The sequence below is a fragment of the Syngnathoides biaculeatus genome, chromosome 13, assembly GCF_019802595.1.
Source record: "Syngnathoides biaculeatus isolate LvHL_M chromosome 13, ASM1980259v1, whole genome shotgun sequence".
In the NCBI taxonomy this organism is placed as follows: Eukaryota; Metazoa; Chordata; class Actinopteri; order Syngnathiformes; family Syngnathidae; genus Syngnathoides; species Syngnathoides biaculeatus.
Window position 1 is genome coordinate 27091934 of NC_084652.1, and position 14030 is coordinate 27105963.

The 14030-nt window shown below is 45.6% G+C and overlaps 1 protein-coding gene across 3 annotated transcripts in view; it reads right to left on the minus strand.

The window, feature by feature from the left end:
• mrpl37 (mitochondrial ribosomal protein L37) overlaps positions 1-3770 on the minus strand; it is a 65916-nt gene extending 62146 nt beyond the window's left edge. The window contains exon 1 of one of the 3 annotated variants that reach the window (XM_061838776.1): positions 3138-3768. In XM_061838776.1, the coding sequence (XP_061694760.1) occupies positions 3138-3513 (376 nt within the window). In that variant the 5' untranslated portion in view covers positions 3514-3768. Of the gene's footprint in view, positions 1-3137 lie in introns of all 3 variants that reach the window. The other 2 variants (XM_061838775.1, XM_061838777.1) reach the window with 2 other exon arrangements.
• Between the last annotated feature and the right edge of the window lie 10260 nt (positions 3771-14030).

The following is a 14030-nucleotide window of genomic DNA, read 5'->3' on the forward strand; positions in this document are numbered from 1 at the left end:
ATTTGGACCGCAGAGATTTGTTTGATGCTTTTCTGAGGCGTTGGTTTAGGAGTACAGAATATACACCAGGGGTGGCCAGACGTTTTTCCCCAAGATCTACTTTTCAAGCAGCCACCATCTGCGGTCACCAGCGGCGGGGCTTGGGGTGGTGCACGCACGGATCGCCGTAAATACAAGCCTGGAAGTATTGTGTGCAAAGAGCCAATGAAGCGTGGACAACAGCGAGTCAATGCTCCGTGTTATTACTACTCCCACCATTGAGCAGACAAAACAAAAATAACAACGTACAATGTGCAAGTGTTTGAGCCAGAATACACACAGGCGTAGCTTGACGTGTTGGAGAGGGGGTGTGACGCTGACGGAGGGCATAACATGGACCTCAGAGATGTTACAGACAGGCTCATTTCGAGAGAGTGGTGTTTCTTTGTGACCTAATGTCAACTGTGGCAGAATGCCAGTGTTGTCATGAGTTTGAAAAGGTTGAACAAAAAAATGGAGCGTACCGGAATGAACTTGGATCACGATCAACTTGCCTGCATAACATATATAGTAGATACGGAGTTGTTTGTTTGGACGAAGACGTGTTACATATCAATTTACTTATGATCCATGACGGTTTGATGAAAGAAACTTGTACATCCAATGGAAAATCGGTGAGTACACATTTTTAACGGTCTTGGAATCCGATGAGAAGGCCATGTGAATGCTATGTGAGCTATATGAATGCTATGGGCTATGTCCAAAGTTTATCAAAAATGCAAGATTATTTTCCGAGTACGGCGTAGGACTATCTAATGTTTTTTTTTTTATATCTGGAATATAAAATGCAAAGAAAAAAAAAAAGGGACTTCCCAAAAGTGGTTACACATATATACATATATATATATATATATATATATATATATATATATATATATATATATATATATATCCATCCATCCATCCATCCATTTTCTTAGCTGCACAATGGTCGCAGGTGTGCTGGAGCCTATCCCAACTGTCAAAAGGCAGAAGGCAGGTTACACACACCCACACGCAGGGAGAACATGCAAACTCCACACACGGAGATCCGGGATTGAACAGCTGCTCCACCATGCCACCTTAAAGTATTCTGTTGCTTATACAGTACCAGCATGAGAGCCTATAACTCCTTCTTCTTCTTCTTCTTTTCCTTTCGACTTGTCCCATTAGGGGTCGTACAGTGTGTCATCTTTTTCCATCGGAGCCTATCTCCTGCATCTTCCTCTCTAACCCCAATTGCCATCATGTCTTCCCTCACAACATCCATCAACCTTCTCTTTGGTCTTCCTCTCGTTCTTTTCCCTGGCAGCTCCATCCTCAGCACCCTTCTACCAATACACTCACTCTCTCGCCTCTGGACATCTCCAAACCATCTAAGTTTGCAGTCTCGAACCTTGTCTCCAAAACATCCAACTTTGGCTTGCAATACACATGACTCTGCTTCCTGTTGTTTCTTCAGTGCCACCGTCTCTAATCCATACATCATTGCCGGCCTCACCACTGTTTTATCGACTTTGCCCTACATCCAAGCAGAGACTCTTCTGTCACATAACCCACCAGACACCTTCCGCCAGCTGTTCCAACCTGCTTGGACCCATTTTTTTCACTTCCTTACCACACTCACCGTTGCTCTGGATTGTTGACCCGAAATATTTGAAGTTGTCCACCCGTGCTATCTTTTCTGCCTGTAGCCACACTCTTCCCCCTCCACCCCTCTCATTCACGTACATATATTCTGTTTTACTTTGGCTAATCTTCATTCCTCTCCTTTCCAGTGTGTGCCTCCTCTTTCTAATTGTTCTTCCACCTGCTCCCTGCTTTCACTGCATATCACAATAACATCTGCAAACATCATGGTCCAAGGGGATTCCAATCTAACCTCGTCTGTCTGCCTATCCATTACTACTGCAAACAGGAAGGGGTTCAGAGCTGATCCCCGATGCATTCCCGCCTCCACCTTAAATTTCTCTGTCACACCAGCGGCACACCTCACCATTGTTCTGCTGCCATCATACATGTCCTGTACTATTTTAACATACTTCTCTGCCACACTAGACTTACGCATGCAGTACCACAGTTACTCTCTTGATACTCTGTCATAGGCTTTCTCTAGATCCACAAAGACAGAATGTAGCTCCTTCTGACCTTCTCTGTACTTTTCCTCTAGCATCCTCAAGGCAAATAATGCATCTGCATCTTTCTCGGCATGAAACCACACTGTTGGTCGCAGATACTTACTTCTGTCCTGAGTCTAGCCTCCTCTACTCTTTCCCATAACTTCATTGTGTGCCTCATCAGCACGAGAGGCTATAACTAAGCAGCTAATAACCAGTAATAATTTGATGCGTGCAAATTTCCCTGGCTGATGAACAAGTTTTGTGATGATCACTGCTTTATCCTGTTCGGTTGACCTGACGGGAGGTTAAAGGAGGCCAAATTTGGGTGTGTTTTCTCAGTTTTGTTGCACAACACTTTGGCATCTTGGCTTATCTATAACGAATGGTCTGTAATGCTAAGCACCGGCGACGTCAGTGGCGGGGTCAAGGACGTTTCTTCCGCGTCTAGCTGTGAAAGCTGGCACTTATCCAGATTTTGCTTTGATTTAAAAAATGTTCTTCATTTTTATTTTCAATTCATGTGCAAAATATATGTAATAATAATATTACTTTACATTGGACCGTTTATCATACATGTGACTTTTGGGGAGGGTCTTCCTTTAAGTTCTGACAGTTTGACAAGGAAAATGAGAGTAGACAAAAAAAAATCTGAAAGTATCCAGTTTAAAATGCCTCCATTTCAACGAATAAGTCTAACACACAGGCATTTCTCTAACAATCAATCACGGGTTTGGTCATTATTTCCATTCCTTTCTGAGCAAGGAAAATTTGGTTCGGTTTGAGACGGTAAATTCTTGATCCTGATCCATTTTTAGCAAAATTGGCTTTACATAATTAATTAATAGTATATAGCTATACCTAGTCTATTTTGACAAAGAGCCATTGTGAATTTTGTAAAACAAAAGCTAAGATTTGTCTGGGGTTTTACCATGTGATGACCTTTTCTCCTTGAAAACTAAGGTCAAACTATATCGAATGTAAAATTTGACGTGACGATACCTTCCAGTGCGCTGGTCCTCTCGTTGAACACATAACAAGGTGTGTCATGATACAAGGGCATCTCTTGAGTTGAAGGGGATCTGAAATGCTTGGGGTCCTTGTAGTACCGTTCCCACTGTGGCCAAACGGGTTTCGATAGCCCCGGGACAAAGTGCATCCTTTCTCCATAAGTGACCATATCTAGTCCAGGGATAGCCACTTTTTCAATGGACTCCTTGACGCTTGGAGTCTTGCCCGCAGTAAGCCGACTGAGAGACAAACGTCGAGCCTGCAGGAGGCTTCTCACTCCATATGCAGGGAGCCAGCTCAACTTGCTAAAGTGTCGAAAAAAGAGCAAACCGTCTGCTGCCACAGCCCCGTGAGAATACATTGACATTCCTGAAACTTGGTTGCCTCAGGAAACTCGACGACACCAATGGTGTTTCCTCTTCAGATTCTCGTTTTTTCAAAGGAATTTTCCTTTCCGACTTGATCAGAGTCAGGTGAAACGGCGAAACCCCAGCGTAAATCGTTGGAATTCGAAGAACCAATATCATCAATATGGACACATTAGGTACGCAAGCGCACTGGATTCATTCGATTAACTCACGGAAGTCGACGTTACCAAAAGGTACGGTGGCCTGTAAGTGCAAAACAGGATAAGAAATTGCGAAACCCTGAAAACGATAACACAAAATATATATATATATATAGATAATATATATATATATATAGAGAGAGAGAGAGAGAGAGAGAGAATGAACTTAGAGGGACAGTATATATAAACAATGAAGAAAATAAAGAAAGGAAGGAAAATAACTATTTGAACACCCTGCTATATTGCAAGTTCTCCCACTCAGAAGTCATAGAGGGGTCTGAAATTTTCATCGTAGGTGCATGTCCACTGTGAGAGAGATAATCTGAAAAGAAAAATCCAGAAATCACAATGTATGATTTTTTTAATGATTTAATTGTATGATACAGTTGCAAATGAGTATTTGAATACCTGTCTATGACCAAGAATTCTGTCACTCAAAGACCTGTTAGTCCGCCTTTAAAACTCCACCTCAACTCTCTGTATTATCCTCAATCAGATGCATCTGTGTGAGGTCCTAAACTGCATAAAGACAGCTATCCACCCCATACAATCAGTTAAACTCAAACTTGTAACATGGCCAGGACCAAAGAGCTGTCCAAAGACACCAGAGACAAAATTGTACAAGTCCAGATTGTTGGAAAGGGTTCCGGAGAAATTGCCAAGCAGCTTGGGGGAAAAAGGTCCACTGTTCGAACAATCATTAGGAAATAGAACCTAAACATGACGGTCAATCTCAATGAGAGTGGAGCCCCATGCAAAATATCACCTCGTGGGGTCTCAATTATCCTGAGAAAGGTGAGGAATCAGACCAGGACTACAGGACAGGACTTGAAAAAAGCTGGGACCACTGTTTCCAAGGTGACTGATGGTAATACACTAATGGTTTGTAATCATGCATGGCACAGAAGGTTCCCCTGCTGAAACTAGCACATGTCAAGGCCTGTTTTAAGTTTGCCAATGACCATTTGGATGATACAGAGGAGTCATGGGAGAAGGTTTTGTGATCAGATGAGACCAAAATGGAACTTTTTGGTCATAATTCCACAAATCGTGTTTGGAGGAAGACGAATGATGAGTTCCATCCCAAGAACAACATCCCTACTGTGAAGGATGGGGGTGGTAGCATCATGCTTTGAGGGTATTTTTCTGCACATGGGACAGCATGACTGTACTGTATTAAGGAGAGGATGACCGCGGCCATGTATTGTGAGATTTTTGGGAACGACCTCTTTCCCTCAGTCATAGCATTGAAGATGGGTTGTGGCTGGGTCTTTCAACATGACAATGACAGAAAGCACACAGCCAGGAAAACCAAGGAGTGGCTCTGTCAGAATAATATCAAGGTTCTAGCGTGGCTGAGCCAGTCTCCAGACCTGAACCCAATTAAAAAAAACCTTTGGAGGGAGCTGAAACTCTGTGTTTCTCAGCGACAGCCCAGAAACCTGTCTGATCTAGACAAGAGCTGTGTGGAGGGGTGGTCCAAAATCCCTCCTGCAGTGTGGCCTCTGTAATTGCAAGCAAAGGGTACTGTACCAAATATTAACATCGGTTTTCTCAGGTGTTCAAATAATTATTTGCAGCTTTATTAAACAAATAAATCGTTAAAAAATCATACATTGTGATTTCTGGATTATTCTTTGGATTATCTCTTTCACAGTGGACATGCACTACGATGAAAACTTCAGCCCACTCCATGATTTTTAAGTGAGAGAACTTGCAATACGTATAGCAGGGCAGGGTGTTGAAATACTTATTTATTTATTATAATACTTATTTTCTTCACTGTATATATATGTATTGGGTTTTTCTCATGAACAAACAAGAGTTCCGTTTGAAAAATTCTGAAAGTTAGGAGCCACTACAAAATTTGTCTCAAAATAAATAGTGTTGTCCCGTACAACTTGTTTTATTGAAAGGATCGGTGCTGGTCGGCGCTCAGGAGACAAAGACGACACTCAACAAAAGACCAACGTTCCCAAATGTTATTTAACCTAATAACTGGCATATTTATTTCGACCAAATGCAAGTTCTCAAAACACAGTTGACATTGCGTGAAATCAATCATATGAGCCCCTTACCTATGCCGAGAAGGTGGAGAGCCGTTCACCCAGGTAGAGGTCCGCTTGTCAACCAGCTGGGTGTCCGTACGAAACCCGCAGCAGACTCTACCTGTTTGTACTCTGCATCTCTCTATTATACTTTTCAGTTGCGTGCGAGAGAAAGGACGGGAGGCATCTGGGAGGCATCCGAATAAGATGCCCCAGCCACCTCATCTGGCTCCTCTCAATGCGGAGGAGCAGCGACTCAACACTGAGCCCCTCCCGGATGACCGAGCTTCTCACCCTATCTCTAAAGGAGAGCCCGGACACCCTGCGGAGGAAACTCATTTCGGCTCCTTGTATCCGGGATCTTATTCTTTGAGGGATGACCCACAGTTCGTGCCCATAGGTGAGGGTAGGAACGTAAATCGACTGGTAAATTGAGAGCATTGCCTTTCGACTTAGCTCCCTCTTCGCCACAACGAACCGATACAAAGTCTGCATCACTGCAGACACTGCACCGAGCCGTCTGTCAATCTCCAGCTCCATTCTTCCCTCATTTGTGAACAAGACCCCAAGATACTTGAACTCCTGCACTTGAGGCAGGATCTCATCCCCGACCTGGAGAAGGCACGCCGCCCTTTTCCAAGTGAGGACCATGGTCTCAGATTTGGAGGTGCTGATTCTCATCCCAGCTGCTTCACACTCGGCCGTGAACCACTCCAGTGGGACTTGGAGATCATGGCTTGATGAAACCAACAGCACCACATCCTCTGCAAAGAGCAGAGATACCATGCTGAGGCTACCAAACTGAACACTTTCTACGCCTCGGCTGCGCCTAGAGATTCTGTCCATAAAAGTTACGATGTTCGTATGAACAAAATCAGTCACTCACATTTGAAAAATGTACGGGTGTGGTCCGTCATGCTCACAGTTAAAGTTGAGGGTGTGATTAGGGAGGGAATCTCAAAACCTTTAAATAACTTACAATGTTAATACTGTACTGTGCTGTAAATTAAAAATAAAATAAACAAATACATAAACATTCCTGTCGGCAATCGTGATGATTGTTATAATCTAGCGTAATTTACTGCGGTATCTATTGTCAATCCATTGATTAAAGAGTAGCAGTAGATGATCTATATCTTCCTAAAGCATGTACAGGGGAAAGGTTTTCAACTTCAAGATAACGCGTACCACGTACCACAAATGACCGTTAGAACTTAGATCAAGTCAAAATAAATCACAATCTTATACGTATTATAGTTAGCGGGGCGGGTGGTGTGTGTGTGTGCGTGTGGTGGGGGGGGGGAGGGTGGACGCGCGCTACGCTGCAACTTCCGTGAATAGGAGGTCGACTTGCTAGAACGCGCCTTTACATGCATGCGCTCGAGGTATTGGCCAGACCTGAATCAAGCGACGAGGTGGATGATCGTTAAACGTCTTTTTTTTTTTTTTGGGGGGGGGGGGGGACATGCCGTCACTTGATCAACCAAAACTGCCTCGCGATCGATGTATTGAGCAACCCTGGTTTGAAAACATGCATGGCACGGAAGGTTCCCCGACTTAAACCAGCGCATGTAAGCCCCGTCTTAAAGGGGAAATCATGTGCTTTGCATGAACACTGTATCCAATAGGTCAGGTAATGTGTACCCTATTTGACAATGTGATGCTCAATCCTCTCTCATTTAATCGTGTTTTGAGAAGATTTTTATAGGCAATTACGAATCTTCAGGGGCGCTGCCATTTTTGCAAGTCACATGACCTCCGTGCGCGGATGTGACGTGTACTAGAATGACGCGGAGTCTGACAACTCGGCGCTCTCCACACGACATAAGTACATAAACAAAGGCTCCCGGGAGCTCGCGGATGGCTCTTTGGACGGGAATTACGCAGAGTCTGACAAGCGAGCTCCAGTGGCAGGCCGCGAGCCGAGCTTCCAGGGAGCGGAGGCCGTTAGCCCCAGACGCCGAAGCTAAGCTAAAGGCCTCCACTGCCGTGAGCTCTGACGGCGGGCCGTGAGCCAAGCTTCAGTCATTTGTAATCGATGCAGGGCTGCAGGGTCTTGTCCTTCTTTCCTACGAAAAAGAAGCCTACCCCGGCCAGTGATGATGAGGGCCGGTGCAGTCAGCGACTCCTCCACGTATGCTTTCATGGCTTTGATGCTCCAGACCTGAAAGAGAGTATCGTCTCTCACGAGGGGGTGAGGAGCCGGGCAGCAGGTCAACGTCGCAGTTGAATGGCCTGTGAGGAGGAAGCGACTTGGCCTTATAGCTAGAAAATACTTCCCTCAGGTAACAGAAGGGGGACTGAAGATAGGTCCGGCTCATCTTGCGGCGTTTGAGCGACCTCTTTCCACTCTGCTTCCTGGGATGAGAGGCACATACATGCGCACTTGGCTCCCTAGGACCTGATTTGTCCGGTCAACCAGTTAATATGGGGGGATGTATTCCCAGTCAGGGACCCCTCCTCTCCCCCCTCCCAAGATTATGTTCTGGGCCATGGTGTCAAAAACATCTAAACTGATGCATTCCGAATGTAAATCCGAAAATGTCAGGGTTAGCGTCTGAGTGCGGTGGGTTATTTTGCAGAGGAAACTGCCATTTGCCATGCATGCATTACAGGGGCACTGTCCTGTGAAGGTCCTTAGACCAATGCTTTTGACCAGCTGTGAATTTCTAAGATTGGCATCCAAACCCGAGTCTATGAATGCAGTCATCCTGAGTGGCTGTTCTCCCGAACACAGAGTGACAAGAGAAAGTGCTTGGTCCGAAGTGTCCTGAATGACGTTGAGACGCACCCTAGTCAGGGTTTGGGGTGAGGTACCAGCTGGTTTGACCAGACAGTGGGTCACTGTGTAGTCCAACTGCCCGCAGTAGAAACAGAATCCCTCCCTCTGCCGACGTAGGCACTCCTCGGGTGACAGCCGGGGGCAGCCCAGCTGCCTGGGCTTCTCAGCTTCATCAGATGTATCTTGAGGAGTGTCGACGTCCCTGATACATGCAGGTGTGTGGCTCCATCAGGTGCTGTCCTGCTCCCGATCCATGAGTCTCTTGTCTATCTTTAAAGTGAGAGCGATGAGTCTGGCCAGGTCTGTCGGGAAGTCCAGCGGGATCAGCTGGTCCTGTATGGTGGGGACAGCCCTTGAATGAATGCATCTGGGAGCGCTCTGTTGTTCCACTGGCTTTCGGCTGCAAGAATGCAGAAGTCAAAGATGTAGTCGGGGAGTTCGCCGCTTTGCATTCAGGGGATACATGCATACTGGGGCACTTGCGCCATGGACTTCATGAAGGACGTTCACATGCGACACGTGTCCGCGTCGCGCCTCCACTCGGTGGTCGCCCATGCTGAAGCGCGTCCCGTCAGGTGGGAAATAACGAACGCGAGCTTGATTCTGTCAGAGGGAAAGTCGGCTGCCTGTTGCACGAAGTGAAGCTCGCACTGAGTGATGAATGGCTTGACATTACCAGAGTCCCCTGAGAAACACTCCGGCTGGGAGAACGGAGAGCAGACATTCATAAATAGTGGTGTGCCGGCGACCGGACTGGCCCGTGGATACGGGAGGATCCCGCAGCAGCTACTGGCGCCGGGCTGGCGTTGGCTCCACTGGGGAAGGATGCAGACAGGGAACTAAACCAGGCAAATACCTCCAGTAACTGGTTGCTCTGCTGCTCCAACTGCCGGGCAACCATCTGGAAATTTTCGTCGTGTTCGGTGAGATGCCGTCCTTGAGCCTGGAGGGCGTTGCGGACCCAATCTGAGTCGACTGGATCCATTCTGTCATGACCAGAACACGAGGCTGAATCCAAATGTATGGGAAACGTCTTTATTCAGTCCAAGGTCGAAACACAGGCAGGCCATCCAAACAAGAAGCAGTGTCATAATCAGTAGCCGAAGAGGCAGGGTCATCAACGAGGTGGGCTTCGGTACACAGAGCATCAAAGGCAAGGACATATAGTTGCGGGAACGTGACATCAGGCATGAGGATTTCGGCAAGTATGGTAACCGATCTTTCGGTTCCGTTGATTTTTGTCCTGGGAAACGGTGGGAAACGATTTTATATTCATATTCTGCACCTCAGCTTTATCGCCTCAGCTTCTTCATTGGTTCCGGCAATAAATTCTTCAGATATAGTCCACGTTTGGAACGTCTTTAGGGACACAGTCTCTTGTCTTTTACGCTTAGCAACCGACATGTTTGACTAGCGTTTGAGTGACCCGGATATGAATAACTCGACTTTGCGCATGCGTAGCGCAGAAGCGGAAACCGGTGTGGTTTATAAACCACACTGACAAAGCTGGGCGTTTTAATCATTAAAAATAAAGGGGTTCATGTAGGTTCGTTTTATCCAGATTGTTGTATTTCGTTGAGAACTTGTTTTACATTCCACACGTGGGCGAATTTTATTAAAAGTAAGCCCTGAGATCTGGGAAACGGGCTTTCGGTTCCGTGTTTTCTCAGGCTGGGTAACGACACGGTAACGGAACGATCGTTTCCGTGAAATGCTCACGCCTGTGACATGTACAACGACAGTACAACTACCTGGCAAGGACCAGACCGCACGCGTGGCAATATATACATGGACCGTTAATCACCAAATTGAGATGCAGGTGAGTGCATCTGCTCATCAAAGCAGGTGGGTATCAGATCGGGGACCGACACACCCATGACATCTCATCAAGAATATCTTGTGTTGGAAAAAATATCAGCAGAATGAAAACATCAATGACATACATTCATAGATAACTGGTCATCTTTACTTAACATGCTTAATCTAGACGCGAGGTTTCTTGGCCTGGGAAGGGTGCCTTCCAGCAATACCAAGAATATGGCCACCACCCTGCGGCCAGTTGTTGGGACACCTCAGAGGGGCCAGGGGACCACCGTGGTTCCCTCGGCATGGGATGTGGCCTGTCAACAGAATTGCTACCGGGTGGACTTCTGGTCCTGGTTCCGTCCTTGATTAATTACATGAGGTCTGGTGCCTTCACATTGCGGACACAGCAATTATAGGACATTTCTCTCTTTTTGCATGCACAATGGTGCACATCCCTGGGATTGTTTTATTGGGTGTGGGACTGTTCACTTATTGGGATAAATAACTCATGTGTACGAAGTGCTTATGTATCACCCAACTTATAGTCTCGTTCAACAGACTTCAATAACTGACTGAGTCAGTTCCGCCACATTCCAGTTGTATAGCCGGGTTTACAATCCTTGTCTTGCATGCTTGTTCTATTGTCCTTGTCCTGTCCCATCTTGTCCAGTTCTTCGTTCAGAGGCCGAAGCGCCACAGTCTCATGCAACGTTTATATTTAATGTTTCTTTGTTATCATTCTGTTTACAGTTAGCACTTTATCTTGTCTTGTTTTCCTCTCACCCTTTTTGAAATTCTCTTCTCCAGTTCAAATATGAAGACATCATAGAGGAAGCGCAAAAACTCCACTGCGTCACAGTAAAACTGTTGCAGCATGAAGGGAATGCAAATTCTATATTCTGCTTGATCTCGCAGCTGAACAGGATAAACATACAAAAAGGGACGGGCAAATGATACCAAGGCTTTGGAGCTTGTGCCTGAAGTGGAGAGATTCGAAACGCTATGTTGAAACACTAGTGAACGTCATCACTGTTACGCTTTGCACTTCATTCTTCCTTCAAAATGTTCAAAAAGCATTGACTCATGATGTTTCAAAGAATTCAAAGCCAATGACAACTTGACAGGTTTGACAGATTTGAATGCTTTGCCAACATACTATCTGAAAAAATCCGACATTGAGGAGAAGCAGAGTATTTGTGCATGTCACCGATACAAACGATTATCTGAAGAGGTTTTCCTTAAAAACTCCACACATACACACACACACACACACACACACACACGCTGTCAGGTTTACTGGTGAGACATTTATTAAACACGACACAACAAGAAGCAAAGACACTTCGTTCAAGTTTAACGGCTTGCGAGGAGAGAGGAGAGCAACTGACACATACAATTCACTACTCCATTCTCGAATGATCCTCTTCTTCTTTTCCTTTCGGCTTATCCCATTAGGGGTCGCTACAGCGTGTCATCTTTTGCCATCTTAGCCTATCTTCTGCATCTTTCTCTCTAACCCCAACTGCCCTCATATCTTCCCTCACCACATCCATAAACCTTCTCTTTGGTCTTCCTCTCGCTCTTTTGCTTGGCAGCTACATCCTCAGCACCCTTCCACCAATATACCCACTCTCTCGCCTCTGAACATGTCCAAACCATCGAAGTCTGCTCTCTCAAATCTTGTCTCCAAAACATCCAACTTTGGCTGTCCCTCTAATAAGATCATTTCTAATCCTATCCAACCTGCTCACTCTGAGCGAGAACCTCAACATCTTCATTTCTGCTACCTCAAGTTCTGCTTCCTGTTGTTTATTCAGTGCCACCATCTCTAATCCGTACATCATGGCCGGCCTCACTCCTGTTTTGTAAACTTTGCCCTTCATCCGAGCAGAGACTCTTCTGTCACATAACACACCAGACACGTTTCGCCAGCTGTTCCAACCTGCTTGGACCTGTTTCTTCACTTCCTTACCACACTCACCATTGTTCTGGATTGTTGACCCTAAATATTTGACGTCCTCCACCCGTGCTATCTCTTCTCCCTGTAGCCTCACTCTTCCCCCTCCACCTTTCTCATTCACGCACATATATTCTGTTTTACTTCGGCTAATCGTCATTCCTCTCCTTTCCAGTGCATGTCTCCATCTTTCTAATTGTTCCTCTGCATGCTCCCTGCTTTCACTGCATATCACATCATCTGCGAACATCATGGTCCAAGGGGATTCCAGTCTAACCTCATCTGTCAGCCTATCCATTACCACTGCAAACAGGAAGGGGCTCAGAGCTGATCCCTGATGCAGTCCCACCTCCACCTTAAATTCTTCTGTCACACCTAAGGCACACCTTACCATTGTTCTGCTGCCATCATGCATGTCCTGTACTATTTTAACATACTTCTCTGCCACACCAGACTTACGCATGCAGTACCACAGTTCCTCGCTTGGTACTCTGTCATAGGCTTTCTCTAGATCCACAAAGACACAATGTAGCGCCTTCTGACCTTCTCTGTACTTTTCCACTAGTATCCTCAAGGCAAAAAATGCACCTGTAGTACTCTTTCTAGGCATGAAACCATACTGTTGCTTGCAGATACTTACTTCTGTCCTGAGTCTAGCCTCCACTACTCTTTCCCATAACTTCATTGTGTGGCTCATCAACTTTATTCCTCTATAATGCCCACAGCTCTGAACATCCCCGTTGTTCTTAAAAATGGGAACTAGAACACTTTTCCTCCATTCTTCAGGCTTTTTTTTGCCCGCTAGTATGCTGTTGAATAAGTTGGCCAAAAACTCCACAGCCATCTCTCCAAATTGCTTCCATACCTCTACTGGTATGTTATCAGGACCAACTCCCTTTCCATTTTTCATCCTTTGTAGTGCCTTTCTGACTTCCCCCTTACTAATCATTGCCACTCCCTGGTCCTTCACATTTGCCTCTTCAACTCTTCCTTCTCTCTCATTTTCTTCATTCATCAACTTCTCAAAGTATTCTTTCCATCTATTTAGCACACTACTGGCACCAGTCAACACATTTCCATCTCTATCCTTAATCACCCTTACCTGCTGGACATCCTTCCCATCTTTATCCCTCTGTCTGGACAACCTGTAGAGATCCTTTTCTCCTTCTTTCGTGTCCAACCTGGCCTTTGCCACCTCTACAGTTTTCCCTACGTCACATCTCGATGTACTCCTTGCAAAGTCCACCAAAATCTGTCCCTCAAAGTTCCTTTCCTGGATGCCATACTTACCCATCACTTCTTCATCGCACCTGTTTCCTTTACCAATATGTCCATTACAATCTGCACCAATCACAACTCTCTCACTGTCTGGGATGCTCAGAACTACTTCATCTACTTCCTTCCAGACTTTCTCTTTCAACTCTAGGTCACATCCTACCTGTGGGGCATAGCCACATTATACATAACACCCTCAATTTCAAATTTTAGTCTCATCACTCGATCTGATACTCTTTTCACCTCCAAGACATTCTTAGCTAGCTCTTCCTTTAAAATAACCCCTACTCCATTTCTCTTCCCATCTACTCCGTGGTAGAATAATTTAGACCCTGCTCCTAAACTTCTAGCCTTACTACCTTTCCACCTGCTCTCTTGGATGCACAGTATATCAACCTTTCTCCTAATCATCATGTGAACCAACTCCTGAGCTTTTCCTGTCATAGTC